Source organism: Eimeria maxima, genomic scaffold (assembly GCF_000499605.1).
Source record: "Eimeria maxima Weybridge genomic scaffold, Emw_scaff12, whole genome shotgun sequence".
NCBI classification, from domain to species: Eukaryota; Apicomplexa; class Conoidasida; order Eucoccidiorida; family Eimeriidae; genus Eimeria; species Eimeria maxima.
Window position 1 is genome coordinate 49,337 of NW_013563426.1, and position 26,866 is coordinate 76,202.

The 26,866-nt window shown below is 51.7% G+C and overlaps 5 protein-coding genes across 5 annotated transcripts; 2 read left to right on the forward strand and 3 right to left on the reverse strand.

Moving 5' to 3' along the window:
- Positions 1-196: 196 nt before the first annotated feature.
- On the reverse strand, positions 197-2,421 carry EMWEY_00002410 (60S ribosomal protein L7, putative; the record flags this gene model as incomplete). Its single annotated transcript, XM_013477350.1, has 6 exons — positions 197-252; positions 394-624; positions 757-999; positions 1,510-1,621; positions 1,773-1,901; positions 2,368-2,421. 6 exons carry the CDS (start codon positions 2,419-2,421, stop codon positions 197-199), a joined length of 825 nt encoding a protein of 274 aa, XP_013332804.1.
- A 7,019-nt stretch (positions 2,422-9,440) lies between these two features.
- Positions 9,441-10,102, forward strand: EMWEY_00002420 (hypothetical protein, conserved; the record flags this gene model as incomplete). Its single annotated transcript, XM_013477351.1, has 3 exons — positions 9,441-9,482; positions 9,685-9,749; positions 9,985-10,102. The coding sequence occupies 3 exons, from the start codon at positions 9,441-9,443 to the stop codon at positions 10,100-10,102; spliced, it is 225 nt and encodes a 74-aa protein (XP_013332805.1).
- Positions 10,103-12,785: 2,683 nt separating this feature from the next.
- Positions 12,786-16,413, reverse strand: EMWEY_00002430 (zinc finger (C3HC4 RING finger) protein, putative; the record flags this gene model as incomplete). Its single annotated transcript, XM_013477352.1, has 9 exons — positions 12,786-12,822; positions 12,957-13,053; positions 13,272-13,365; positions 13,487-13,644; positions 13,793-13,895; positions 14,106-14,539; positions 14,763-14,964; positions 15,147-15,273; positions 15,599-16,413. The coding sequence occupies 9 exons, from the start codon at positions 16,411-16,413 to the stop codon at positions 12,786-12,788; spliced, it is 2,067 nt and encodes a 688-aa protein (XP_013332806.1).
- A 424-nt stretch (positions 16,414-16,837) lies between these two features.
- Positions 16,838-18,805, forward strand: EMWEY_00002440 (40S ribosomal protein S19, putative; the record flags this gene model as incomplete). The annotated part of the gene is made up of 6 exons (XM_013477353.1): positions 16,838-16,858; positions 17,169-17,285; positions 17,894-18,052; positions 18,216-18,374; positions 18,517-18,590; positions 18,727-18,805. 6 exons carry the CDS (start codon positions 16,838-16,840, stop codon positions 18,803-18,805), a joined length of 609 nt encoding a protein of 202 aa, XP_013332807.1.
- A 633-nt stretch (positions 18,806-19,438) lies between these two features.
- Positions 19,439-22,295, reverse strand: EMWEY_00002450 (endonuclease V, putative; the record flags this gene model as incomplete). The annotated part of the gene is made up of 10 exons (XM_013477354.1): positions 19,439-19,616; positions 19,941-20,070; positions 20,214-20,253; positions 20,401-20,538; positions 20,653-20,702; positions 20,890-20,982; positions 21,196-21,304; positions 21,429-21,484; positions 21,692-22,066; positions 22,229-22,295. The coding sequence occupies 10 exons, from the start codon at positions 22,293-22,295 to the stop codon at positions 19,439-19,441; spliced, it is 1,236 nt and encodes a 411-aa protein (XP_013332808.1).
- Between the last annotated feature and the right edge of the window lie 4,571 nt (positions 22,296-26,866).

Here is a 26,866-nt window from a genome sequence, read left to right on the forward strand (position 1 = left end):
GCCCCCCCCCCCCCCCCCCCCCCCAGAAGCCACCTGGGCCCGAGGCTGTGCAGCTCAGTACGGACGAACTGACGGAGGTTTGCTACTACTGCGCGATGCAGTTGCAGCTCCCCTCACACATCTGCAGCTTCCCGGAAAGCTATTAGCTGGAATGCTACGGTGGCTGCTTCCTCGAGGCACTTAGACCATTGACTGCTTAGCACATTCGTTTTACGAGTTCGTTGATGAGTTCCTGGCGGTTACCCCAATCACCTGCAGACCAACGAACGAAAGTGTGGAATCCAATGCAAAATATGAAGTGAGCAGCTTACTGAGTAATACGCTACGTTAATAAGCTGGAACAGACGACGAACTGCTATTAAACAGGTGCAATGCGCAAGCATGGAAACTAACCGGCACGAGGCTCGCAGAATCCGTGGCGCTTGCACTTGAAGCCTTTTCTGGGAGAGTTGAGCTTGAAGGTCCAGAGGAATGCGTTGGCCTGCTTGAATGCGGGGCCGCACGTGTATATCTCATGCACAAGATCTTCAATGCCGTGAATGCCGTACTTGCCCAAGTGCTTCTCAATGACGTCGTTATCTTGCAGGCGCACTCTTTGCTTTGATCCCATCTCGCCAACTCTCGCTGAAAAGCAAAAACGGAACCATATATCCAAACTAAATTGGGGGAGCCAGTAACGCCCTGTGGTATGAAGAACTCCGTTTTTGGTTCGAAATCCCTAGGCCCACCCAGCCCATGTGGGTGTGATCCACGCACCGTAGCCCCGTTTGTAAATTAGCTTTCGAACAGTGGACAGGCTGGGATAGCCGTAAGTCACAAACGGCTGAACAGCCTGCAGCATCTCCATAGTCGCTTTGTTCACGCGGATGAAGACGCCGTTGTGCAGCTGGCGGAGGCGGAAGAGCTGCAGAATCATCTTTGGCTTGGGCGCCAATTTGTTGATACCCTTAATGCGAATGCAAAACACTACCTTCGCCTCGGGGGCTCTGTAGAAGCCGCCTGAAACCAGCATGTAAACGCAAGAACAGAACTTCCTTCGAACAAAACTGGTCAGCCAAACCGAAACTCTTGCACCAGAGAGCACATACAAGGCAGGAAGGTGATTGCCTGGGGAAAAGGCATAGAGCGCTGCTTTCAGCAAGCGATTGAAACTCAAGATAAATGAATTCTTCAAGGGAGTCAAATCACCCCATCTGATTTTGCTGTTCATCATCAGCTGGCGCCCGCCTCGTGAATAAAAGCAAACCACCCGCTAGTTGCGCGGGTAGTGTACTTGTTATTGCTAGTGCAACCAAGAACCCACAAAGCACGAATGAGTCACGTAGGCTGAACAAGGAATGGCTCTGTCAGAAAGCGATTGAAACAATGTTTACAAAACTCCGCAGGCGACCTAACGGCCGCATCGGTATATCAATTTACATCCTTGAGCCACTATCGAGCAACGATGAAAAACAAGATACTTAACAAATCCACTCTAAAAGTCATCTAATACGGCAAAGGAAAACATACCCTGAGCTCGGGCTTCCCGCTTGTTCTTGATGAGTTCCTCGCGTTGTTGGCGGTACTCCTTGACGTACTTGTAGGTGCGCAGCTTGAGGGCATGACGTGTTTCGGCCCTCTTCTGAAGGCAACGTATTTCAAACACGCCAATAAATTCCGTTAGAGGTAAGCAAAAAGGCACCTTAGGACTAAAATCTCCCATCGACAGGGCAAAAAAGACATCCCATCACGCAGGATCCTATGTGGTATGACCAAGAAAAGCCACAACGCACCTTCCGCATGGCCATCAGAGCCTTCTTCCGCGCTTCAACAAGAGCCGCATCGCGCTTCTGTTTCAATAGTGCGCCCTCCGAAAGAGGAACGCCCTCAAAGGGCTTCATGAGACGGGCCGAGAAGCGATCCTGCATGGAAAACACGGGCAGCAACAACACGCCCCAATACGGACAGGTACACTCCTTGAAACACCTACAGAATTCAAATGAAATGAAATGAAGCGCTTCCAAAAGAGCGAAAATATAGAACGAAGAAACCGACACGTTGCTGCCCAGCACTTGCAATCCAAAATACGCTGGCTATGCATATAGATGGCACGATAAAGCACGCAAAGGTAGGAATACGAGTCACAAGTGCATTTGCAGAGAAATTTGAAGGCGCAGAGATGCCCACACGAGCTATAATGTGCTATTCAAAACGGCGACCCAAGACCTCTCCCCCCACATGCAAGTCGCTTGATGACGCACGTGCGCCGCGCCCCCGGGGAATTTCCCACAACTAAAAAACAATTTTCGAAAAGCTACATGATTAAATAAGAGAAAGACTCGCACGAAAAGCTCTATTAATGTGCCGTCACAGCGGGCCTAGCCACACCCCACAAAAGCATTTGAACCAGGTGAAGCACTCAGATTCGGAGCTTACTGCCATTTTCGCTGCAAGGCTCCCTTTAAATGTTCAACACCCTAAAAGAATCCCTACAAGGAGAGCCCAAAATCTCGCCAAAGGATCCCTTCCACCTGGAGTACGGGGAGCGCAGCAGTAGCATGAGCAGCAGCCTCCTTGATGGGTTTGGCTGCGGCGGTAGGCATGTATATACGCAGCATGCATGCAGTGAAGGCCCCCGAATGCATTTTACTCAAAGCAACCACTGTATGCAATATAATTTTTACCTAATGATTTGCTAAATATTCCTTCTGTATTTAGGTTGATCCTGATTACTGAAGAAACTTCGTCTGAAAGCCCCAACTTACCACTCGTCATCTTCGCCCACAGCTGCAAGACGTGCGGGGTCAAGGATTCTCTACTACTGCTTCTTGCAAGGACACCTAAAAGCAGAGCAAGGACTGGGGTGCTTAAATTTTTATTCGAAGAAGCTTGCAGGCTGTATGGCCTCTATTCGTGGAGTTTCAGACCACCGTTTCTCGTCAGGGTCTGTGACGGCTATAGGTTCACCATTGGGATAAAACATAATTTCTCGCCTAAACTTCGAGAACTGAAGTATCCTTAGCTGTGTAGGCTAGAACATTTTGCCCTGTGAGGGCAGTGCGAGAAACCTCGCCTCCACTTGCAAGCTACCGCAGGGAAAAAGGGGCTTAGAGGGCATCCACATCTGATCAGAGTTGACACGTCAGTATCCCCCCTGCGACAGTTCCTTTCGAATGTGTTAAGGACAATTTGGATATTAAAAACAGGATCGCCAAACCTCTAGAAACAAGTGTATGATTTTTCTGTCTTAGAAAAGCAACTGGCAGTCGCCTCGCTGCCGTAGGTTCGGCGGCTCTACCTCCCACTGAACTGCCTGCAACACGCGACTTTGGGGGCCAGACGTCTTATTCAGCGTCATTGCGCCTTCACCCCCCCGCTTGCGCTGCAGTTAATTGGAGTCTCCTAGAGCCGCTAACGATTGGTTAACTGGCTACATGAAATTCCAGTGGCCACACAGTTGAGGTTGGATAGCAGATTCCCCCCCTCATCCAGCCACTTAGCAGATAGGAACAAGTAATTACGAACTACACGTAAATCAATTCCCTGTGATCCATAGACAATTTCCGGGAGTCTAGTCCATGACTCACACCAGCTCCTCTATACTTTGGTAGTTCCACCAGTAGGCTTTACGTCCCATCTCCCTTCGGAGTGTAGAACGCCGGTAACTGTCATAGACCCCTCGCCTAACCTGTGGATCATGTAGCCTGAATATCCTGCCAATACACCACTAGAATACTACAATATGGGCCTGCAATGAGATCTTTCAAGAATTTACCCCCAGGCGGCAGCATGGAGGCTATCCTGGATACCGCATGTGGCCAAAACGACAGTGAGAACTGCAAACCCTAGTAGACCATGGGAAGCAGCATGCGTCGTTCTCTGCAAGCAGCATTCACATGATGTGTAGGTACTCTAAACTGCTGAGACGAACAGCCTCACGGAGGATATTAATAAGCTGTCTTCAAACCCGTAGACGCATGGGGGACGGTGACACAGAGACGGAAGGGAACTGTCAGCTGCATGCAGCGAACGGCCCTAGTAGAACCCCCTGGCCTCGCAGCGTGAACAACAGCAATCATGACAGCTGTAGGAAGGACATACGCAGGGTAGGCGGAACCGAACACTTCACGATACCATCGGTGCGACTGGTGAGCTGCAAGGTAAGACAGACACTCCGCAAACTATGCACCCTGAAGAGTGTATCTTTTGAAGTCTTTCTTGGGCACGCACGTATTTGCTAGTGTTTATTCTCTGGTGTTCCATTCTTTCCTTATTCTATGCTGCCATGCACGAGTGCATGCTGCTGCCGTCTGATTGCCCTTACCGTTAGAAGCCATGCACAGGAGCACATAGAGGCAGCAGCAACAGCTGCAGCAAAAATGCACGCACACATCAGAACTGCTCAATGTGTCTCCAGGGGCCATCTGCCTGCTGATAAGCAGGAGTAGATCTCTGAGGAAAGTAAACCCATACAAGATAAGGTACAATGCATTGGATGACATGATGATAGAGTACATGAACTACAGAAGAAAGATATCTATGCGATCTCAAATAGCGTTCAAGAAGCGACAGTTAGCCGCAGCTTCAAAAGCGCTCACGTGGGGGCGTCGGGGGCGGATATAAAAAGGGACAAATAGATCAACACCTCACTCAGGTAGTGAGGACAGCTTATGTACGCAAAGAGGGGCCCATGAGGCACCCCGTAGGGCCCTCTCATCTCCCATGCCTTGGTGTTGCTGTTAGTGTGGAGGCTGCTGCCCCCGCTGTTGCTAGTGTCGGCGCTGCTGCTTCTGTTGTTGCAGTTGCTACGCATCTTTGTTATTCCCCGACTAGGATCTGCTGCCCTCCCTGCTGTCTCGGTAGGAACCCCACAGTCCGCCAGGGCCAATTCCCGAGCCCCTTGTCGTCTCAAAGCGGCCAGTGAAACATGTGCAGAGAACTGCGAAGAACAAGAAGAGAGTCCTGCTGCAGCTTACTGCAGGGAGTGGCACCCGCGGCATCCATAGCAGTTTAGAGGAATCATCAGCATCGGATCGGCTGCACACACTGCACCCACGTACCTGCACCAAAGTTGATAATGCCCAGAGTCCAACGGATGCCCCCACCTGCAGAGGATTTGGACTCTGGGGCTGCCTCGTGGCGCACAGGAACGCAAGGGGAGTCGCGACGTAAAACCTACATCCGTGCAGAGCGAGACAAAGAGGGTCAATTTATCTTTGGTAATGCACAAGGGGACCACCCCATCAGCCGCAACGGCCGTACAAACAACAGGTGCACCAGCAAATGCAGCGCTCTAACGTACGGCGAGCAGAGGAAAACCATACGCATTGGAGCAGCGGCGACAGCAGCATTGACAGCAGTAGCAACACACGTAATCTGTGCAACACTTGCAGAAGCAGCAAGATCGTTGGCGTTCCTCACGTGCAACCCAAAACATATGCGAAGATGTGCATTCGAGAAGCGTCGTCCGAGGCCACCAACAGCAGCTGCTCTCCCAGTCGGCGCAATAGGTGCACTAGCAACAATGTGAGAGGCAGCAGCTTCCAATAACTCAGTTGCTGCTTCTGCTGCTCTGGCAGCTGCTGTTGTTGCTTGTACAGCGACACCAAGCAACAGCACGTCACAAAAACGCCAGTGGCGTAGAAGTCCATAAATCGGAGTTTACTACAGTCTTTTGTCTCCACCCACCGCAGAAACCGAACAAGTCGAGTCTTCTGCAGAATCTGCTGCTGTTGCTGCTGTTTGTGCTCCCGTCGGGCCTCTCGCTTCTGCCGAACTTTGCCATGGGCTGCGAAGGAGGCGAGGAGGGGCCATCGTGAGGCTGCAGCAGCAACCGTTGCTGCAGCAAGGAAATAAGCACACAATGACCATCGTAAGGCCCACTCAAAAATGCATATGTCGCACGGCTCTGTTCCCCAGTAGGCGCTTCCGTCAACCATAGCCATCGTCGGGTGCCGTTTTTCGCCGTTGCATTTGCTGGTGCAGTTTGGTTGTTTCTCTGTAATGGTAGTGGTAGCCGCTGTTGCTGTTGTCGTTACTGTCGTTGATGTTGTCGTTGTTGTCGTTGATGCTGTTGTTATTGTTGTTGCCGTAATGGTAGTCGTTATGGCTGTTCTTGCTGCTGTTGTTGTTGCTGATCCTCCACCCTGCTCTGGCCTATGCACGACAGCACTCTGGAGTCCGAATGCCATAAAAGAACTGTGTGTCATCCCAAAAAGCAGAGGACAGCCTTAGGAGGGGCTTTTGTTCCCTTCGGAGTCGTGTTAAAGTTACTGGTGCCATAGGGGCCCTAGGGGCCCCGGGCCCCAGGGGCCCCACGGGACAGTCCCCCCAGGCACCATACTACCCTAGCTTGTTCGCATTGTCATCGGGTCCTTCTTTGCTTTCTCTGAGCAAAAAAAGAGCCAGCACAAAGCAAGTGCACTGAGAAAGCCAATGGATTCCCTGGAAGGCGAGTTGGTGCTGGTGGAGCCCGTGAGGCACCTTTGGCTGTCTCGCGCGCCGCAAGCGGCCCTGCTAAGGTGGAGGTCTCCAGTCTGCCCTCGCGTTAGGTGAATTATACTCATTAACGCGTCTTCCCTGCTGGAAGACAAACCTTGTAAGAAGGGCTTCCCCTGGGGGCCCCTAGCGGAGCCAGCACTAGATCTCCGACTGCACAGGTGGCCCCCTGTGCAACATAGCAGCAGCGACGAAGCATAGAGAGAAACATATTTGGGCGGTTGGCCAAGTGTAGAGTAAGCATGGATCAGCTGCTTACGATTGGTCGCTACATCTAGTCGCTAGCTCTTACAGTGTGGCCCTATCTTTCACCTGAAGCCTAGGAAGCAGGCAGCAGGTCAGTGGAATGTATGAGCAATGCCCTAAGATTCATGTGCACGCCTAAATCTGTCTCTCATAGCCTTTAGCGACAACCCAATGATGCGAACAGGTCCAAGTCCTGTACGAGACGCATTAATGGGGCCGCATATCCCTCTTCGCAGCCGCGGCTCCTGGCGTTGCTCTCCTGCCAGCAGCAGGTCAGAGACCGCAGCGAACATAGGCTGCAAAAGCAGCAAAAGCACGTTGGATGCTTCTAGTGAGGCTGCAAATACCGGCAACGAGGGCCGCTGTACTACCGCCCAAAGCAGAAGTAGGAGCAAGGACCACTACGACACCACCAGCAACAAGTGCAGCTTCTCCAAAGACAACAGCTGCAGCTGCAACGACGGGAGTTGCAGCAGGAAGTGCAAGGACATCGGCAACAGCAGCACAGGAGCTCTCAGTGCAGCATCAAGGCGCCGCTCGGCCAGCGGCTCTTCCGACGACGTCATTCTCATTACTCCTCCTTCCCGAACAAGGCAGCCTTCAGCAGATGAACCCTCCTACGCCAACAGAAGAAATAGAAGACGAAGCAGCAGCAGTAGCTGCTGCAGTATCAACACTGGGAAGGGCAGAAACAGCAAGGCAGCACGTAGGCCCAGACATCCCTTTAGCCGACGTCTGCATGGCTGGGAAAGCAGCAGTAATGCTAGCCGTAGCCGCAGCAGGGCCCGAAGAAGCAGAAGTTTGGGAATGCCAGGAGAAGAGTCGAGACGAAGTCACTACAGGTACCGCCAATACAGAGGCTGCATGAGCATGAGCAGGAGCAGAAGCTGCAGCAGAAGTGAACAGGGCATGAATAGCAGTACCAGTAGCCGCAAAAGAGACAAAAGGAGCTTCAACAGTAAAGGTAGAAGCAACAGCAGACAACGCAGTAGCAGTAGAGGACGGAGCAGAACTAGGCGACGGCGCTGCCCGTGGCGCTCTCCCCGTTCGCGGAGTGGCAGCAGAGGCAGAAGATATACCTCCCCAAGTAAGGATGTCCCTGTTGAGCCCCTCTGGTTGTCTCGCATGCTTTGCTGCTGCGGCCGCTACCTTTGTTTTCTTCTCGACGCTAAAGCTTTTGCTGGCTGTGCTGCTGTTTCTGCTCGTAGCCTCTGACCCGCCGTACGCATCATCCTGCCGTTGTCACCTGCATTTCGTTTTGCCCTAGTTTGAGGAGACGTTTGCTCTGGTTACATTCCAATAAGGGTATTTTAACGGGGCAGAATCTGAACCCCCTCTGCAGCACCTTGAGACGGAGCCAGTTCCTCTCAGGCTGCTGGTGGTAGTCTCTGTGGAGCAGTTGACTCGCGCACTAGATAGCAATCTGTTTAGCTGTATAGCCAGTCAGCGTGGCCGCTGTTTGACCTGCCTGGTCAGCTGCATTCCCTCCTGGCTCTCTGTGTCCCCCTGTGACTAGCTTCTGTCGGGCCTTTCAACTGGCGAGGTTGTTGCTTCGCAGCCATTTTAATTATCTACTGCCTGTCGAAGATGTGTGAGTGCGTGTCTGCCTGTGCATGTGGCATGTCTGCGTAAGGTGTTTCCCTTGTTATGATTGTGTGAATCATGTTTCTTGCTGTTTACTGGCTTCATTGGGTCCGGTATCTGCTGCTGGGTGCAGTATGCCGCTTCATATGTATATTGGTGGTTGGTTCAAGTCCGTGAAGCCTCGTCTTCCTCCCCGGCCTCCTAGTGTTCGCATCTTCAGCACATTATGCTTGTGGTCCTGTATCTCGTCGCCTGTTTGGGGGCAGCCTGAACAGTCTGCTTTACTGTTCCCCACGCTGCTCTCGGTACTTCTCTGCTACAGACGCGCTTCCAAGTCTCCGCCGCCCCAGCGCACCAATCCTCTCTTCGCGGCCCACGATCCTCGGGCTTACACGCGCGAGTCCGTATCTTATCGGTCTCTCAGCTGCCCCTTCTATCCTTCTTCGCTTTCCTTTTCCACGGCCCTTTCCTGTGTCTGTACTAATGCAAGCCGGTAGCATTCCTCCGTGTCTTTGAGCAAAGATTCTCGAGCCGTCCCCGGTGCAAACTGTCCAAAACGCTGCCCCTCTTTCATGAGGCTGTGTTGACGTTGCTCTCCTCTGAGAATATCTTTTGTTTGCCGGATGATGCACTGGATGTATCTTTTGCATTTCGATTGCAGTTGTCTTCATGTGGTGCCTGCTCAGCAACGGCAGGCCGCGGCGATGCAGCAGAAGCCCTCGAAGTTGGACCCATGATCGGTAGGCGGCTGCTTCTCTTGCATATTTCGTTCCCCACTATGTGTGAGGCGTCATGGCTCTTCTGTTATGCAATAACGCACATTTTTGTGTGTCGTTGCTTCTGACTTCGGGGACTTATCCTTGTACTTGTCCACTATGCACAGAAGTGCCCGCCAAGCAACGGACACAGCGGCCGACGATGCACAGTATTTGCGCTTATCAGGCTCTTCCAGCCCCGGTAGTGGCTCTTCGGGGTCCAGTGTGCTACGTCTGGGGACCATGCTGCCTGTCTTTGGCCCCATTTGCGAGCCGGTTTTGCGTTGCTAACGTTTGCACGTGTGCCTTGTCTAATTGTGCGCACGAAGGTTTGCGGTGAGGAGCCCTTCCCCCCAAAGAAGGAGAGCACAAGGAGACATGTGGGACACTCGGCTGGGCCAGTGGAAGTCGAGGGCAGGGGTAAGCTGCAGGAAATCTATGCCGAACGCTCATGTCTAGTTTCAGCTTCTTGCTGCGTGCGTTCCCGAAAAGAGACTCAAGTTTGATGCTTTTTGACCGAAATCGTGTAGTCATCTGCAAGCGTCAGGCGCTGCCGCACTAGTACGACACGAATTATGGAAACGAAGCAAGCTGGTTTGTGATGCTTTGTGGATATCCGTAGGGAGTTTACATTCCTCCAACCCCAGAGGAGCTGCAAGCAGCCGAGGGACTGCAACGGGCCCTGCGGTGAGTTCTATCCTATATCACTCGCCATAGCTCTTTTTCCCTTTACCCTTCTTCATTGGCATCTGTTTCACCCCTTCGCTTCAATTCCGGTTCTCCCTCTGATTTCCGTATTTACTCTGAATTATTTGTCCCAATCCTTGTTCGTCAATCTGTTTCAACGCCGTCGCAGCCTCATTCCTTCTGAACAAATTACCATGGTGGTGCAGTGTTTCTACTGCTGATGCCGTTGCTGCAGGGGTCAGCATCAGCAGGGGCGCAGTACATCCGCTAAATCAAGAGATCTTTCTCCGAAGAGGCAGCGCTCGCCGTCTCCCCGGATGCGGCGTGAGCGGGGCAGTCCAGTTTATGAGTAGATTAAGGACCTGACCTATCTGCGACTTTCCCGTGCTTCTATCCTTCGTACGGAAGCTTCCAAACAAAGGTCGCAGTTCCCGTACAATGAACGCTGCAAACAAACATACCTTCTCAGTTCAAATGCTGAAACTGCAGCCCTCCCGGCCCAGTGTCCATGAATTCTTACTGTCTTGGCCACAAGCTGGATGTGCCAATGGAAGGTCTCCACGGTGTCAACTGAAGGCCGTCATGATAGCGCAACTCCCATAGAATTGGTGAAACAGTGTAGTACACCTAATAAGGGGAAGGGCACCAACATTTTGGAGGTACTTTTCAGTGCCAGCATTATGGACCACAGCTGCCTTATGCTGCATTGGGTATTGCAGAATCGTTATCACTAAAAAAGGGTCATTCACTATTATTCCGGATGCATTCATTAATGCCGCCTCCAATTGTAAAAGGCGCATAGGCTCCAGCAGCAAGTATCTGCACTCTAAAGTGTACATCTACCAACCATACGAACCCGGATATGATGCAGAAGTGGCTACTTGTGCAAGTTCTGTTGTCCGCGCGAGAAACCTTTCCACAAATGGTATTGCGACATTGGACAGCTTAAGTTTCTGTCCCGTGTGCCCTGGGTGCTCTGCCCAGGGGCAGTCCTCACAATGAGACAAGCTATATGAATTCCGTTGGAGTTCTGTGGAACTTATATACCTTCAAACAACGTAGAAAGAAAGCTACTTGGAACAATATCAGGCGTCAATCACCATGCGGTTGTAGAGTTCCGGGAGCTGCGTGGCGGTCGTCTCACACATGTTGAAGGTACATGTAGTGACGGCCATCCACTTCAGTTGGGAACCCTCGTTAGCTGCAATTAGGACAAGAAATTTGAGCCGAAAGCTCCCAACACAAGTAGGCCATACGTGCCGTCGTTAAATATGTTGGGCACAGAGGCCCTAGGTCCTGGGTGTGAGGTGGTTCTATCTACTGGGCAACGCACATCGTTGCAACTAGTGTTGAGTAGCAATCCGGTCTGCATGAAGAATCAAACACCCCACATTGCCTACATCAACACTCCGGTGCTCTGCTTCTACTTGCCTGCACGCTGCCTATTATTAGTGGCACGCCCTCTGGACAGGCTAAACCCAGGCCCTTGGGCCGCTGATCTCAGGAGTCCTCGGCCTGGATGAGATGTCAGGTGATTTGTACAAACGCCATAGTATTTTGACTATATTGAAGCTCTAGCCGTTCTTCTCACTGGAGAGTGGACATTCGTTACTTATATTTATTTATTGAAGCTCTAGCCGTTCTTCTGACTGGAGAGTGGACATTCGTTACCGTTGACAATGGTATGAGGACAGGTATGCATGCTCGGCAGTAAGCAGTTCCGATGCATATTCGGAAATAATAAATAGCAATTTTGCTCACATTGGTACAACAATGCGGGAATGTGCTTTTGCGAATACGCCATAGCGGAGATGAAACAAGTCGTCAGTGAACCAGCGTGCATGCACCAGCATGTGGGGCTCGCCGTGCCAGAGGCACCCCACAGTCCCACGGGCGGGATGCGCCGTCATCTATTGTTTGTTGCTCTCTTAGTTGTTTGTACAGCTGAGAACCACCGAACGTATCACCTTTGCCTTTTTAATAAGCCAATAAGTAACCATACCGTCCACGAATTCGACCCTTTCGGTGTCACTTGTTTGTATGTGCTGTGCAGCGACGAACACACGAACACAAGCTCCCGTGGGTGCTTGTAAAGCGCCATTTGGGGGTATTGCCCGTACTGAACCAACATCTGAAGTTTTCTGCAATCCACACATGTATTGTAACGCACATTTGTGTGTATCTCGTGTGCTACCCCTCCCCTACCCGTACTCGGCTCGTGTGCCGACAACCTGACAGTCAAATCTCCGTACAATAACGAACAAACCGCATTTAGACTCCGTAGCATGTGCCAGGTACGCCGCCCTGAGTCTCTGCTGTGTCGGTGCCCCGAGTCTCTACTGTGTCAGCGCCCCTACAACCGCACTTGCAATGCCAGGGGAACCCCCACCCACGGGCCTCGGGTTCTATTGAGTGCGAACACAAACGGCGAGGCATTAAAGGGTTAGCTTGCGGCCCCAAAGCCACCATGGCAATAGGCGGTCTTCGTCTCATGTCTTGGTTACCTTGCTGAACCGTCGGAGCCCCGCAACAGTGCCTTAACTGTGCTCGTTCCTCTGCTCGCATTTATAGATGAAAACGCCAAGATTTCGTCCATATGGGAGTAAACGTGTCACAACGGCTGAGCATGGCCATAGGCATGCGCAGAACCTGATTTGCATGTTGGCATGGGCAAGGTGTCCTATAAAGGTTGCGAACGAGCCATCCAGTTGTCACAAGAGGCTATTCGCACTCTCCCCACAAGCCACATAAAAACGTCTGCTCTGCCAGGTTGCGGTTGCCTTGACATGAATCACTGTATCGATGTTTTCCAGAGAACAGGAAACTGTATCATGTCTTTGTGTGTTGGGAATAGGGCCGGTACACAAGGCCCCACGCAGGAGAGGAACCAGCCTGGCACTCAGCATCGTGCTTCAGCGCGCGGCGATTTCTCTTCTTTTGTTCCTCTCTGCATTCATATATTGAGTTCCACAAGGCTTTATGCCTATGCATTTCTATGCATCGCCAAAAAAAAGAACAAGCACCAAAATAGAGCTCCTATTCCAGGCCCCTTGTCCTCTCCAGTTGTGCGGCGCTGCAACAGCAGACGCAAAGACACAACCAAAGCCACACCCAGGTCGAGCCCAGTGCACCGCTGCTGGAGCTCAGAAGTACTGTGCATATCCTGCGCAAGTGCATCAGTGCAAGCCGTCGGGCTGGATCCCCTACCCTTCCTGCGGTTGCTCTAGGGGGAACCCTCGCTCCCTGAGCTCTTCAGCGAGTCGCAGCAAAAAAGTGTCATCAGGGTAACCATAGCACAACAGCCCTGCGCCACATAAAATAGAGGGGCGGATTTTAGGAGTTGCAGCACGGTTGGGTATATGACTGATGCCCGCGCCACCTTCCTTAGCGCGGAGCTTGAAAGAGGGGAGAACAGGCATGCAAGTGCGACACTGGATGGCCAATCGGATCCACGCAGCACAGAAGAGAGCACCCGATTCATCTGACAGCAGGAGAGACGGAGGCCAATACCTGAGCGCCTACCTCCAGAAACGCTTGTCTTGTGGTGAATTCCGTTCCAGATCACAACGTTGGATTGTCCCGAAGTCACGCTGTTCCCCACAGTGAACGTGTGGCCCTGAAGAAACACACAAGCAGCCGCAGCATCGGCAGCTCAAACGAGAGGCACCGCAAAACAATATATAGTGGTTTGTCATCCAGTCCAACAACAGCGGTGATCCCGCAGGGAAATGTTATACCTTAACAAACGCGCGTATAAGCAATCGCAACAGTTGCCGGCCTAGCAAACAGTCCGGCAAGAACGCCTGTCGTCGAGTGCCTGTGAATGGAGTGTTGGGATGGGCATGCCTCTCCGTCTGAATGCCCCCCTCAACCACGTAGTCTATAATGATGGTTCCTGTAGTGAGCACGCTCTACACCGCACAGACCATCTGCTGTACGACCAGCAGCAACACCACCCACACTAGTACCAAATCTACTGAAAGCAGCAGCAACAAAGATCTCAAAAGCTACGAAGGCACCTAGGTGTCCCGCCTCCCACCCACCTTCTGTCGGGTGTCCCGCTAGCAAAGAGTGCCGGGAGATCCTCCAAGACATCTTCCCTGCGATGACACACAGAAATGAATAGCGACAAGCGCGGCTACTGCACTGCACCAGCAAAAGCAGAATTGCGAACAACTCAGGCGGTTACAGCGAGCCCAACAACAAGACGTGTATTCTACCTGGCGGTGATGGGCCGTTTCCCGGGAGCTGCAGCACATTGCAGGTAGGGCAGAATAACCCTCCCCTGGTGCACTTCTTCATGTACATGCGAATACAGTCGGAGTGAAAGTGATGTGGGCATTTGCGTAGCCTCACAACTTCATGGTTGCTACTGCTGCTGTTGTCTATCAAGTTTGACTTTGAGGGGCTGTTGTCTTCGCAGTCGACGACCTCAGACGGCACAATTTCGCTGCAGCCTTCTGAGGTACAGGCACTAAACGAGCGTCTCTGTATGTTAAAGCCCTCGCTGCTGCTACTACCGCCTCCGACGTTGCTGCTGCCGCCGCTGCTGGCACCGCTGCCGCTGCTGGCACCGCTGCCGCTGCTTGTTTTACCGCTGCTGCTGTTACTATGACTGCTGTACCCGTTGCTGTTGTTGATTACATTTCTGCTGACGCTCCTGGTGATGCTTCTGCTGTGGGCATTTGCGTCGGCGTTTTGCTGTAACTCCTGCTCAAGCCCCTCCGAGTCTCCGCCGTCTCCATTCACAAATGTCTCGAGGCAGATGGCGCAAACATCTTCGGGCATTTCTGCAAAAAAAACAGGTTACAGCCCCGAACGCCAGGTCGATAAGAGGCACATCTCTAATCCGTACTACAATGCGTTTTTACTTGTTCCTACAAAAAGACAGCTTTGGTGGGAAGGTGCTGACAATTGTGCAGGGAACCTTATAGGCGGCGGTAAGTAATTACATAATGAGGACCCCTGAGTTATCGACTGCTGTATATGAGGCTTTTATGGATTCACCCTTACCGTCTGCGCGTACAGCATTGAGAGCGGCCCGGAAATCATCTGGACCAAACCACTCCTTGTGCCCCCTACAGAAAGCCTCTCCTGACTCTTCGCTACCTACCTCAAGAGAAGGCAAGGTAGGAACGGAATCCTCCGCTGCGGTACAGTCAATAGTTGTTAGTGAACCGTTCTGGGGCACGCAGACGAGCTCCATGCGCATGATCTGTTCACACGCCCAAAACCTCCCAAGAATGCAAGTCAAAACATATTCTATGTGCGTCTACTGCGGCGCTGAAACCCCCCAAACCGCTTCAGGTAACAGAAGAACGAACTTCGCAGCAGCCAGGCAGCACAGCCTACATCTCTGTGGCTGCCGTTGCCAGTCGAGTCCTTCATTGCTCGTACGTCCGTGTAGTGTACACTGTCCGTTCTAGGATCTTGCCAGGCAATAACCAGTGGCCCGGGAGACCTCCTTCCATCCCGCGACTCTTGCCAGAGGTTTTCCAAGTGGACCTCCAACTCTGGCGCAAACCTGCAAATCCCGTCTTCATACGAATCGATCGAGGAAATAATAAGTGAATAAGCATGAAGGAAGTAAACCAATGCATGCATATACGAAGACAAATATGCAACGCTTGTAGATAAGCATAATGGCACCTCCTAACACCTCGTTAGCTTGCGGAGGACACCACCTGCATAGTGCGAAATGTCTGCTATCCTCTCTTTCCTTCCGCCACTCTCAACTGCGCTTAGTAGCAACACACGTCTCGCTCAGTTTTCTTCTCCCTGGAGATGCACTACAGAAACACAGGCTACAGGACCAAGTTGTGTGGCATCTGTGTCAGTGGTGGACGCACCTCTCTGCGTATCCATCTGGGCCACGGGCAAACCACAAGCCCACCGTTTCGAACGTCCTGCGGATAGGCCGTACTCTGTGGGTCGATAGGTTCTTCTGTGTCACCGTGTGCAGGTCAAGGCAATAATTCCACGGCACAAGGTGTACGTACAGCTTGTATCGGGCAAGAGCTTGTGGGGCTGTCTCTCCCGTCGGGTATTCCGCTTCCTGTTCATCATCGCCTCTTCGGTCCTGAGCGATATCTTGTCCCTGCTCCCCCTCCTGAGGTTGCTCTCGTTCCTGCTGTTGCTCCTGGTGCTGCTGTGGATCCTGTGTTCTCTCCAGAGACGCCTGGAGTGTGCCTGGTAGCTCATCCTGCTGCTGTTCGTCCTGTAAGTGCAGCCATAGGCTCTCCAGAAGTTGCAGGACTTGCAAATCAAAGGGGATCCACAGACCCTCCCCCATTTGCCAGGACCAAACAGCGCCCACAGTAACGGTGCTGGGGGGAGGGAATGGAACCTTGGGTGGGCGGAAGAGTGTCTCTTGACTTTGGTGTCTCCAGAAGGAGTTTGGTGCATCAGCAGAGGCCAAAGACCCGCCTGCCTCACCACCTCTCTGCTCATCCGCGACAGGCCGAGCTGTCTGGTGAGTTGAGTTAGCGTTGCTCATGCTGTTGAGGCCGGTCTGCTGTGGAGGCCCTCTTGTGGACGCTGTGTGTGAGACCCGACGGTTGCCGCGTGCAGACCTAACAGATGCTCCACTGCTAAGCAAATTCCGCATCCCACTAGCCAAGGCACCGTGTATTGGCCTGACTTCTTGGTGACGTGAGCTTGGCATCCTTTCGGGTGTGTACCAGGCGGACCACTGGTCTGGTCTGGTCTCCTGGCGGCTGCGCTTTAAAGTAGCACGTCGACTGGCGGCTCCGAGAGAGAATACACTAAATAACTCAAAAACGTTAATTAGCTTGAAGCTGGAGGAGCGTCCCCAAGCTACTACCTGCAAATACACACTACGAACCCCTCCCTTCCCTCGTGGTTGCAGGTTGTCTCCATCAATGAGCCGTGCACAGCAGCTACCCTTCCCACAGGCTCTTTGTTGAGCGAAAAAAGGCAAAAACGAGTCACAGAAGTGGTGTATGTACTCGGCAGACACTTGGACGTGGACGGGGAAGACGTCGTGTCAGTTCCCCTTCCGCGATTACGAGGCTTTTTGTGTCAGTAGGGGTGTCCTCAGAGCCAAGGTGATCTCACGGCTGCAGAAAATGTCATCCGGGCCAGAGAAGGTCTCCAAAAGAAAGAAAACATTACAGCTTGCATCCAGGACCATAGCCAACCTTCGTCGACCTGTGGCGCTCAAGCGCCCAGCCAGCGCTGACTAGGCCCGTTGGGGCTTTATACGGAAGGGGAGGCGAAACAATAGAACGCCTGTTAATTTTAGCTCCAATAAATAAAACTATATTTAAAACACTCTTATTGATATGGGAATGAGAGTGCCCCCTATAACTGAAATAAGCGCTTTGGCCCTTCTGTGCATGGTCGCATGCTGCCGCCCTGGGGCTGCAAGTGGCCTGTGGGGGGCGGCCCCGGGTGTAGGAGTACCCCAGCCCACGTGCGCTTCGCGAAGAACCAACAAGCCCTCTAAAAACGCCTGTTTTCTCGTGTTTTGCGGTTCATAATATATCTGGTGGAGACCGGAAGTCTTTGCGCAAAGTGAGGAACACTCACCTCCCCTTCCCGTGGCAGCGGCAGCACGGCGACGCGGCGGGCTGGCAGCAGCGGCATCGTGGGGTTTCCTGTATCCTTGTTTTTTCACCATTTCTTGGTTTCAAATGGTATAGAGGATGAATTTAGGACTAAGAGCGGTTCACATAGAGTAACCAACGGCGGCCGGTACTCCTCCCACCGATGCGCTTGGGCGTTGGCCGCCGCAAGCCTTCTCACAGATAGTTCGGGTTGTACTGGATGCTGCTCTAAATCATCTGCTCTCTGTTGTGTCCATAGTCTTTCCTGCGTTTCTTGGGGACGAACTGCAGAAGCTGGCTTCCAGCTACATGCGATGGGGACTCGGTCCTCTGGTTTTGGAAGAGAGAACACATGCGGGTTTTGAGACTGCTGGTTTATTGGGGATCCTTTGTTGGACGTTGTTGTTGTATGCCTGGCGGCATTCGTGTGTGCTAAGGTTGTTATGAGAGTATCGCCAACAGTGGGGATCGAGGGGAAGGCACGAGCAGCTATGTTTGACGGCGTGTTGGTGGTTCGCTTTTCAGTGTTGTTGTTAGGTATGCAAATGGGGTAACTTGTTGTTTTGTATGTTGCAGATGGACGCATTTCTCGAGGAATACCGGCTCGGGCCCTCCCCCGTGTACACGGTAAAGGACGTTGTGGCCCAATCCTTCATCCAGGCCTATGCAAACCATCTTAAGAAGCGAGGAAAGTTCCAGGTCCCCATGTGGGCAGATTTGGTGAAAACAGGATATGTAGGTCTCCCGTCACTCATGGGGAATGTACACACCCAAACTCTGTAAAGTGCTTCCTCCACCCTGCGCGGCACTGTTCAACTAAAGGCTGCACTGACTTTGACGTTTGCAGCAGGTGCAGCTGTTTTTAGTTGTGGTGTTGTTTGCGTTCGTTTTTCTGCAGGGCAAGACCCTGGCGCCACAGGACCCTGACTGGATCTTCAAGCGTGCGGCGGCCATACTGCGGCATCTCTACCTCCGCCCGAACTGCGGCGTGGGCGCATTCAGAAAGGTCTTCTCCTGCAAGAATGGCAAGAAATGCATTCCAGGACACACCAGCAAGGTGTGTCACGTTTGGAAGGCAGTGGTAGCTGTGCATGGTGCAGGTGGAATGTAGCGCCCTCCCAGCTTATGGCTCCAGCCCAAACAGTATTGCCAGGATGCATGGTACACCCACGTCTCCCTTTTCGTGATTCTTTGCGCAGGCTAGTGGGAAGATCATCCGTTACATTCTCCAGCAGTTTGAGGCCATGGGGCTTGTGGAGTCTCGCCCAGACAAGTGAGCGTCCACCACGATACTTGGGTTGGCGCACCCCCCACAGCTCGGTGCTGCTGGCGTTAACGTCGTGCTTTATTTCTGGGGGCGTAATCCGCAGTGTGGGCCCTCTGTGAGATTGCGTTTCTTTTTTTTTCAGTGGCAGACGGTTGACGAAGCTGGGTCAGAAGGAGTTGGACGTCATCGCTCGTCAGTGCGTTGTCTCCCCCTCAGCCTGAGAGTTAATGGCAGCAGCGGCAGAGGCCGTTGCTGCATTGTGAAGGCTGAACCGCTCGTCTTCGCCTGTCGCTGGAGGAATACTTGCATGCACGCTAGCATGCTCGCTCCGGCGCAACGGCCAAGGACAGCAGTAGCTGCCGCGGCCACGCGGGGTTTCAAAAGATAGTTAACCTTATGCGGTCGGATGGGACTGTTAATAGTCTAGACTTATTACTGTATACGTGCTGTCGACATGAGTGTTATATACTAAGGGTTGAATACGGAGTAGCTGCTTAGATCAGAGTTACTTCATCACGAGGAGTTACCAGTAGGGCAGTTCCTGCTATAAGGCTGCACACGTGAAGTAGACAATAGCCTTTAGTACTCCAAAGAGTTGTGGCTTGTTCGAGAGCCTCGTCTACGTAGTGTCTGTGCACATGGAGCCGACGGGTTCCTTGCGAACACTCGTTTGCATGCTGGGTTTTGCCGGCGAGTCACGTCAGCTCAAGAGAACAGGAGAAGAGCCGCTAGGTTAGAACGAGTGGAAAGTATTTGGAGAGCGTATTCAGTAAGAAATGACGCAGCGGGGTCAACAGAGAGGGCGCACGCGGCAGCTGTTCTGGACCCCATCGCAATGAGCTAGGTATCATTAATTATTCTTCTTTCTCATCTAGGAAGCTGTACATCTGTTTTATTTCTTTCTTCCATATGCTGCCTTCGGTAGGGTCCGGGGTCTCGAGGACTAGAGGCATGTCTTTGAATCGCCATGGGTGTCTCATGATATACCTGAACGGTTCCAGACCCAAGTGGCCTTTCCCAAGCAGCTCGTGCCTACAATACCGCAACGCCGCTACACTTAGAGGGTAGTGCGGAACCGTCAGGGGGTTTAGATGCCCTGGCGGGCGGTGCAGAGGGTGCAGCTCACAAACAGAAATACGCAGAACAAATGCATATGTACCCCAGACCCATGCAGCTCATTGACGGTCATTTAGCTAAGCATGAACCTGTAAATACCGTGACGAATGCATGCTCTGCATGGGATTATATTAGGACCAGGTCTGTCCGACTTGACACACCGAACTATGGAAAAACGCCCAGTAACATCAGAGGGTTCAATTCTTTCTTTACCAAGTGGATACGAACATTGTTCCCTACCTGTCCAATCCTGAGCTTAGTTCTGACTTGGAGTCATTTAAGTGCATTCCCTTTAGGAACTTATAACCAACAATGGAGTCGAAGTCCTCCATCACCTTTTCGAACTTCTCCGCAGTGCGAATGTCGTATCCTACACAAACACACCCAGGTTGTGTTTACACTCCACCCGACTTCCGCTTGATACGTAAAAAATAAGACCCTCATTTAATCGCCCGAATGAATTTTTAGTGCATCAGTGGGGCCCTATACGTATCACCGGCGCTTGTGGCGCACCTGCCGCGAAGAGATGACACGTATCGAGACAGACGCCCACCTAAAACAAGACAGCATGCCGTAAACACCCACTGAGTGCGTCTAAACGGAGCGCCACTAGCCTGAGGAAATGCTTTGTTATATGTCTACTCCACTGTTAAATGAGCTTTAGCCGAATATGAGGACTGAAGTTTTTGTTAGAACGCACTCTATCTTTGTCCTCAACCAGATCGATGATGTCGCGGAGGTCTTCGAATTTGCTACCGATGACATTCTTCTGGCCAGCCATGTTCTCCAGCACAACTACTACGAACTTCGTGTCCTTGTGTGCCCTATTGACTGCTGCCTGCAGCCAGCAGCAGGCGCAGGAAACCCCAAAAACTTTGATTATCGAAAACGTACATTCGGCTTATTTCGCTGTGCTGCATCAGCCATCCAGGCAATCAGAGGGAAAGCTTACAGCGATGTTACGGATTCCCTCCTCCTTGCTGCAGTCACCCACAGTAGAACCTGTAGGCACCAGCAATGCGTCGCAAACATAATATGCAATTCACCATCTTTACACGCAGCAATGCCTTATCCCCTAGTTCAACTGGTTAACCTGTGTGTCTAGAAAATTCACGCCAGTTGGTCCCTTCAATGTACACTTGAACTGAATCACACCTAATGACTCCATGGCTTCACAATCCTAACGGACCTGGGTGGATATTGTAGAGCTTAATGCCCAGCGTTTCGCACCGCTGCAAGTCATCGAGAAAGGCTTTATACGCATTCTCCTGTTTTGTCTTGTCTGTCCACCAGAGCAAAGCAAACACGAAAGACCGCACTAACGGCATTCTCTTTTTGTCTTAAATAATGACCTCTAAAATAAAGAGCCCCTCCCGTTTCTTGAGGGGAAATTGCTGAGCTAGCTGAAAGCGAGTTACAATCCCCCCTCGCACTGGCTGTCGTCCTCAAGATAGGAACGCCAAGTGCGATCCCCTACACCAACCGGCCCTCTCACCTGGGTTGGCCACATTGATGAGGTAGCTACCATGAGGCAGGACTTGCATGGCCTTGTCCAATTCCAGCTGGTCACATCTTTCTTTAAAGCCAGTAATCGCCGTCAACGCCTGAGCCGATTCCACACAATCCCCCCAAAAGGAACGTATTCAACCCCTTCTCTTTGCGTTCGCACCAAGGAACGGCTCCAACCCTTGTATGAGATCGGTAGGGCCAAGGTGTGCTCGGGCATACCAGTGGAGGTGACACCCATTTTCGCTGGCATTTAAGAAATAGCGCGAAAGCCTGCCCTGTTTCATTCGCCCCACAAATAAAATTCTCGCACTCTAAACCCCAAACAGCAACGGCTCTCCGACATTTGAGCAATATCCAGTGCAGAGCAAGCGGAGTGGCATACTCGCGGTAACATTCAGCGAGGTGATAGTAAGCTACATGGGGGAGGAAAAAATTGTTCGGTTAAACTAGGGAGGATGAACAGCTGGAAGTGTACAGCCTACCTTTCACATTGAAACAGCTGATAAGAGCATTGTGAACGCCACCTGCTGCTGAGATGTGGGCACCTACGAACTTGCGACTCTTGGCCGCCAATGTCGCCAATGCAGTAAACTCCTCGTCTGCTTTAAGAGTAGTAGTTGGTGGCGCAGTTGTGGCAGTTACATTCTTCTTCCCAGCAGAGGCCTTGGCGCGGGCCTTGGCGGCTACTCGTCGCTTTTTTGCGACAGGTGAATCCTTAGTGGATCCAGGCTCCTCAGTCGCCTCTTCCTCGTCTCCTGTTGCGAATGTCCTTCCTGTGGCAACGACGCTGCTGCTCTTGGATTCTACTGACGGCGGCTGACCGTGGGTGTCCTTCTCCTCCGTCTTTATTATGTCACCTGCGAAGTAAGCGGACGTTGACAAGGCGAGCTTCTGTTGAGACTATCCCTCCAAATTGAGAGAGGTGAATTGGAAGTTGCAGCAGCTGTAGCTGTTCACTCGGGGCCCAGCACGCAAACACGGACCCTCCAACCTTCTCTTTGTTCCTGCATCACCCGGACCTGCCCTCTCCTCTTCTGCGTCGACTTTGGACGCTGTAACCAACTCCTTTGTCCCCTTAGCCGTCATTTCTCTGTATGGTTGACAGTCAGGGGCGCTATGCCGCAAACCACAGGCCAAGGTCCCCAGTAGATCCGAATGACTGAAGGGAAATGTCCCTTGACTTCGTCGTTGCTCAAAAGTGATCGACGGTAAACGTCGAAGGGCAGAGCCTTGTAGAAGTGCCAGATGGGTGCCCCTAGACAGGGTGTACGCTATCGACGGTGATATATGCACACGCAGGTGGATTAAGGCCAAGAACGTGAACACTAACATCAATAACCACAAAACTAGAAGTTCTGAAGCTCCTCAGGCCAAGTGTGCCCGAAGATGATGATACATAGGTAGCTAAAATGACAGTCGAGAATTCCCACGCGGGCTCTTCTCCCAGACTGGGGGGCCAGAAGGAAGCCTGAGGGCAGTAGGTACAGGTGTTGCTCAATGCTTGGTGTTGGAGGAAAAAATTGCGTCACTTTGAACTATTAAGCGGTAAACCACAATAATACCTTCAGGGCTAGTTGTGAACGCTTTCAGACCAGTGAGGCCACGAAAGGGGTGAGCATCAACGGGACGCACCGTCGGCAGCGGCAATGCCATTTCGAGAAGTGACTCTAACATTGGCCGATTGTATTATATGGAGGTTCTCATCCTAAAATTTGGAGTTGGCAATTGCCTCCCTTTGTCAGTCGGTATAGGGAAAACTCTGTAGACCGTTGTGGGTCCGACAACGTCACTTCGGGTAGGGGCATCATACATCTAATTCCCACATCTGGGGCACACAAGGGAATCCTTTGTGTTAATAGAAGTATCATGCATGGCCCTTCTTCTACACATCGCCCATGCCCTTAGCAGCCTCCGCTTGCGAACAAGTGGTTGTTCTAGAATGGTGCGTCGTTGGTGGGGTTGGGATTGACGAAGTGTATTCGTTTGTCGGCAAACACGTACGGATGACAGCTTATATGGGTCGGAAAGCTTTGGAAAAGGCCTGTGTTCGGGGTTGACAAACCTGTATGGCCCGCTGCTCTAGCGCGTCAGGCAGTTTGTTAGAGCAGACACCCTTGGGCCTTAAAATGTGGAAGCAGCTTCTTTCATTGCTAGAGGCACTTGTAACAGCATCTAAAATCATGAAGTAAGATACATGTGCCTCCTTATACTGCTCATAAGGATTGGTGCTTTGCGCATTATGACTCTTATTAGCCTCTAGTGTGGGCCGTTGTACTACTGCGAGGGGGTGCAAAACTCAAAGAAATGTTCAGAAGGTAGCTGACTAAACCCAGGAGGAGCATGAGATGACGGCACTGAAACAGAGTGGGAGACTAACTTCGACTGGGATTGTAAACGCTAGAACAGAAGCGTACAGAAACGCTTGATGACGAAAATTCGATACCAGTGGAGTACGTATATCTGCATCATATCATGTGTCCGCACATGCGCCGGGTTTTGAGCAGGAAGGCGCTTTAAGGTCATTGCATCTCTCTCCAGTGTAAAAGGTCTATGGTCCAGGGAAGTCGCAGTTGAAGAAGTCACATGTTTTCTGCTAGATACAAGTACAGACGCCGACTGTTTGAACAAGTCTAGCCTAGATGGAAACCTCAAGGGAGCCCCGGGGGGGATTCAGTTTTCTCCTGCGCTTGCCCCTCCTGTAAGCCATGTGTTTGCATTCCTTCGACAGTAGCAGCTTCAGCAGCAACGTTTGCAGCGGCACCATATGCAGGAGTGACGGTAGTCAGCACGTCAGAAGCGCGGGAAGCCGGAAGGCGCGCTAGAGCTACCGTAAAGCTATGCTCCATTGGTTCCTTCCGTCCTGCAAGAATAGACTCTGAATTGAGTTGTTCTTCCGCCAACACTTCTGTTGCCGCACCTGTTTCTGTTGCTGCGCACCTCGAGACAGCCGTGCCGGCTCCTGCTGCTGGGAGGGCGACAGGGCATATGTGAGCTACCAAGACAACTGTGATTCGTTTGTTCTTATGATCCAGTGGACGACCCTGCTGAGCCCATGGTGAATACCCCGTAAGCCGTTCCTGCTGCTGTTGCTCGCGATACTGTTGCACTTGTTACTAGCTGGGCTCAGCACTGTTTAATTTACGGGCAGGCCTTCGTTTTGCAGCTGGTGGAGGTCCGTGCATTGCTCCAACAGCAGCGGCTGCTGGTGCTTCCGCTCTGTCTGCTCCTGTTCAACGCCAACATTTTATCTCCCGCTATAGACACCCTCACTTCGGACAAAAATAAGCGAATGGTGGTTTCATCAACATTACAGATGCAACAGATACACCAAAAGCAGTAACAGGAAGTTCGTTGCACACTATGCACCTTTCATGCACGAAACGCCCAAGCAACCCTCTAAACTGATAGAAAGCTGGAAGAATTAACCTAATCGAGAACCTCCATTGTATTGTCAGTTGACCCAAAAAGAGGCCAAAACGCTGCTTAACGAGCTATGCAGCGCCCCGTGTTTCTGTGGCAGGTGCAACCACGTGTTTGTGCTTGCAAAGTATAATGGCACGCAGAAACTCTACGTCCATCTTGAGACATCATGGAGATGCTGCTCTGCAATCATGTACGTGCGACCCCACATGCCACAGATACCCAGGAGGTCCCGCATACTTGGGAACTGCCACAGGAGGACTGTGTTCAAACGTCCATCAGAAAATGAGTTTATCCAACATATGAGCTTCCGATTGTACTGATCTGCAGCCTTCTTTTCATGCCATGGGACCAACTTGCTTTGATGCTGGGCTGCGATGCAACGGTTGTGAAGCTACAGGGAGCTGCTAAACGCAAACTCAACCTGCAAATCTAGGCGGAAAACACCGCGAAAATCTAGGAGATGGTGTGCCTGCTTCCACGTGGCCCGTTCTTCTGGGGCGCCACGCCACTTGACCAGACAGCGAGCTGAAGCCCCAGAGCCGCGTTGATCCGTAATATAATCGACGAGGAATTGGTCCGTCGGATTTCCTGCCGCAGCCCGGACTGGTGGCCACCCTGTCGGTGCATCCTGTGGAACTTGTGCTGCAGGTCTTTGGCGATGTGGAACCAATTGGGATACATGAAAAACGTTATGCCCTGAATAAGTTCGGGGAAAGCCAATAAGGTAAGCCACCTCTCCGAACCGCTCAAGGAATGGGAAGGGACCCCGACACCGTGGTTCAAATTTAGCACATTTTTTTTAGGCGGGTAGGTGCTTGCTGCTGATCCACACACGATCTCCAACCTTGTACTTCACGGGGCGACGTCGAGCGTCCGCGTAGTATTTTTGACGCCATTTTGCCTTCAGGATGTGAGCCTGAGCCCGATCGCAAAGCCGTTGAAGGTCTTGGTCATCGGAGGAGAAAGAGTTGGAGGGAGTGCCCCTATAATGTTGTCCAGGTACTACGGGGACCAAGCCTGGGAGAGCCACTCGTGGCGGACGAGTGGGGAGGCAGTTCCGTAATTTAGGGATTTCCCCCGGGAATAACAGGAACCTAATGTTATTTTGACACGCAATCCGTAGATCTAGCATCATAGAGGCCTCAGGCCTATTAGGGGGTCATACGTCGCCACGGTAGACGGCCACCGTGGGTTACACATAGCGATTGGCTTCCCATCTACATCCTCTAACTACCCATATTACCAGAAGTTAATACGATTCGAAGTTCAAAAACATACTCAAGCCTCTATTGTAAACAAGGGAAGTTCCCAGAACAATTAAAGCTCTGGGTTCGGAGCTGAGCCCGGTCTTCACTGGGGGTCTGCCCGACCTATGACGACGGGGAGATATCAGCAACAACGACACACTGCTATCCACATAAATGTCCTATTCACTGGCATTATTCTTCTATAAAATAGTAATACTATTTCCTTTCCATTTAGACCTCTAAAAGTCCTAACTGGTACCCAGGTAGTGACTAAGCATTGCTTACACCGCCGATATGGGTGACTGGCTGGGTAATCCTACTAAACTATGACTCTATCTACGGTTCCCAACTCTTAGAACGTTTAGCAGTATTAATTCCTTTTCCTAGTTATTAATGTCCTAATCCTAAAATTATTTAATATTTATTCTCTTTACAATCAATAAGCTGCTAGAGATCACACCGGAACCACATTGTAGTGCCTGTGCACTACAGCAGCCGCCTCATCACAAAAAATCGTTGATCTCTAGCTGTTTTTTTTTTTCAGAATTGAAAGTTTTTCTCTTTTCCAAGTGTTCTATTGTCCACTTAATCATCTAATTGGGCTCATACGCTGCTCGTCTGTCTGTAATTGACCGCAAAGGAACCCCCTTCCTCTACAGGCCTCGGGGCATGCATTGGTTTTAGACACCGCCTTCTAATGGCTTGAAGTGCGAAAACCTGCGATTCCACTTCTCGGAGTTTCTGCATTTACATATTGTAGCACCACCTTGCCGCTCTCCGCATAATCACAGCACTCTTAGTACATTCACGACCCTTTGCTGCTGCATCCGCTGCCCCCTTGTTTAGAAAGCCGCGCGTGCAGCAGCAGCTGCTACGGCTGCTTCTGGCCCGAAGAATCGCCAGTTGCTGCCTCTTTTGCAGCGGCAGCATGACCCTGCTGCTGCCATGCAAAATTCGAGTATTTGCCGTTGGTAGCAGCCGCAAACA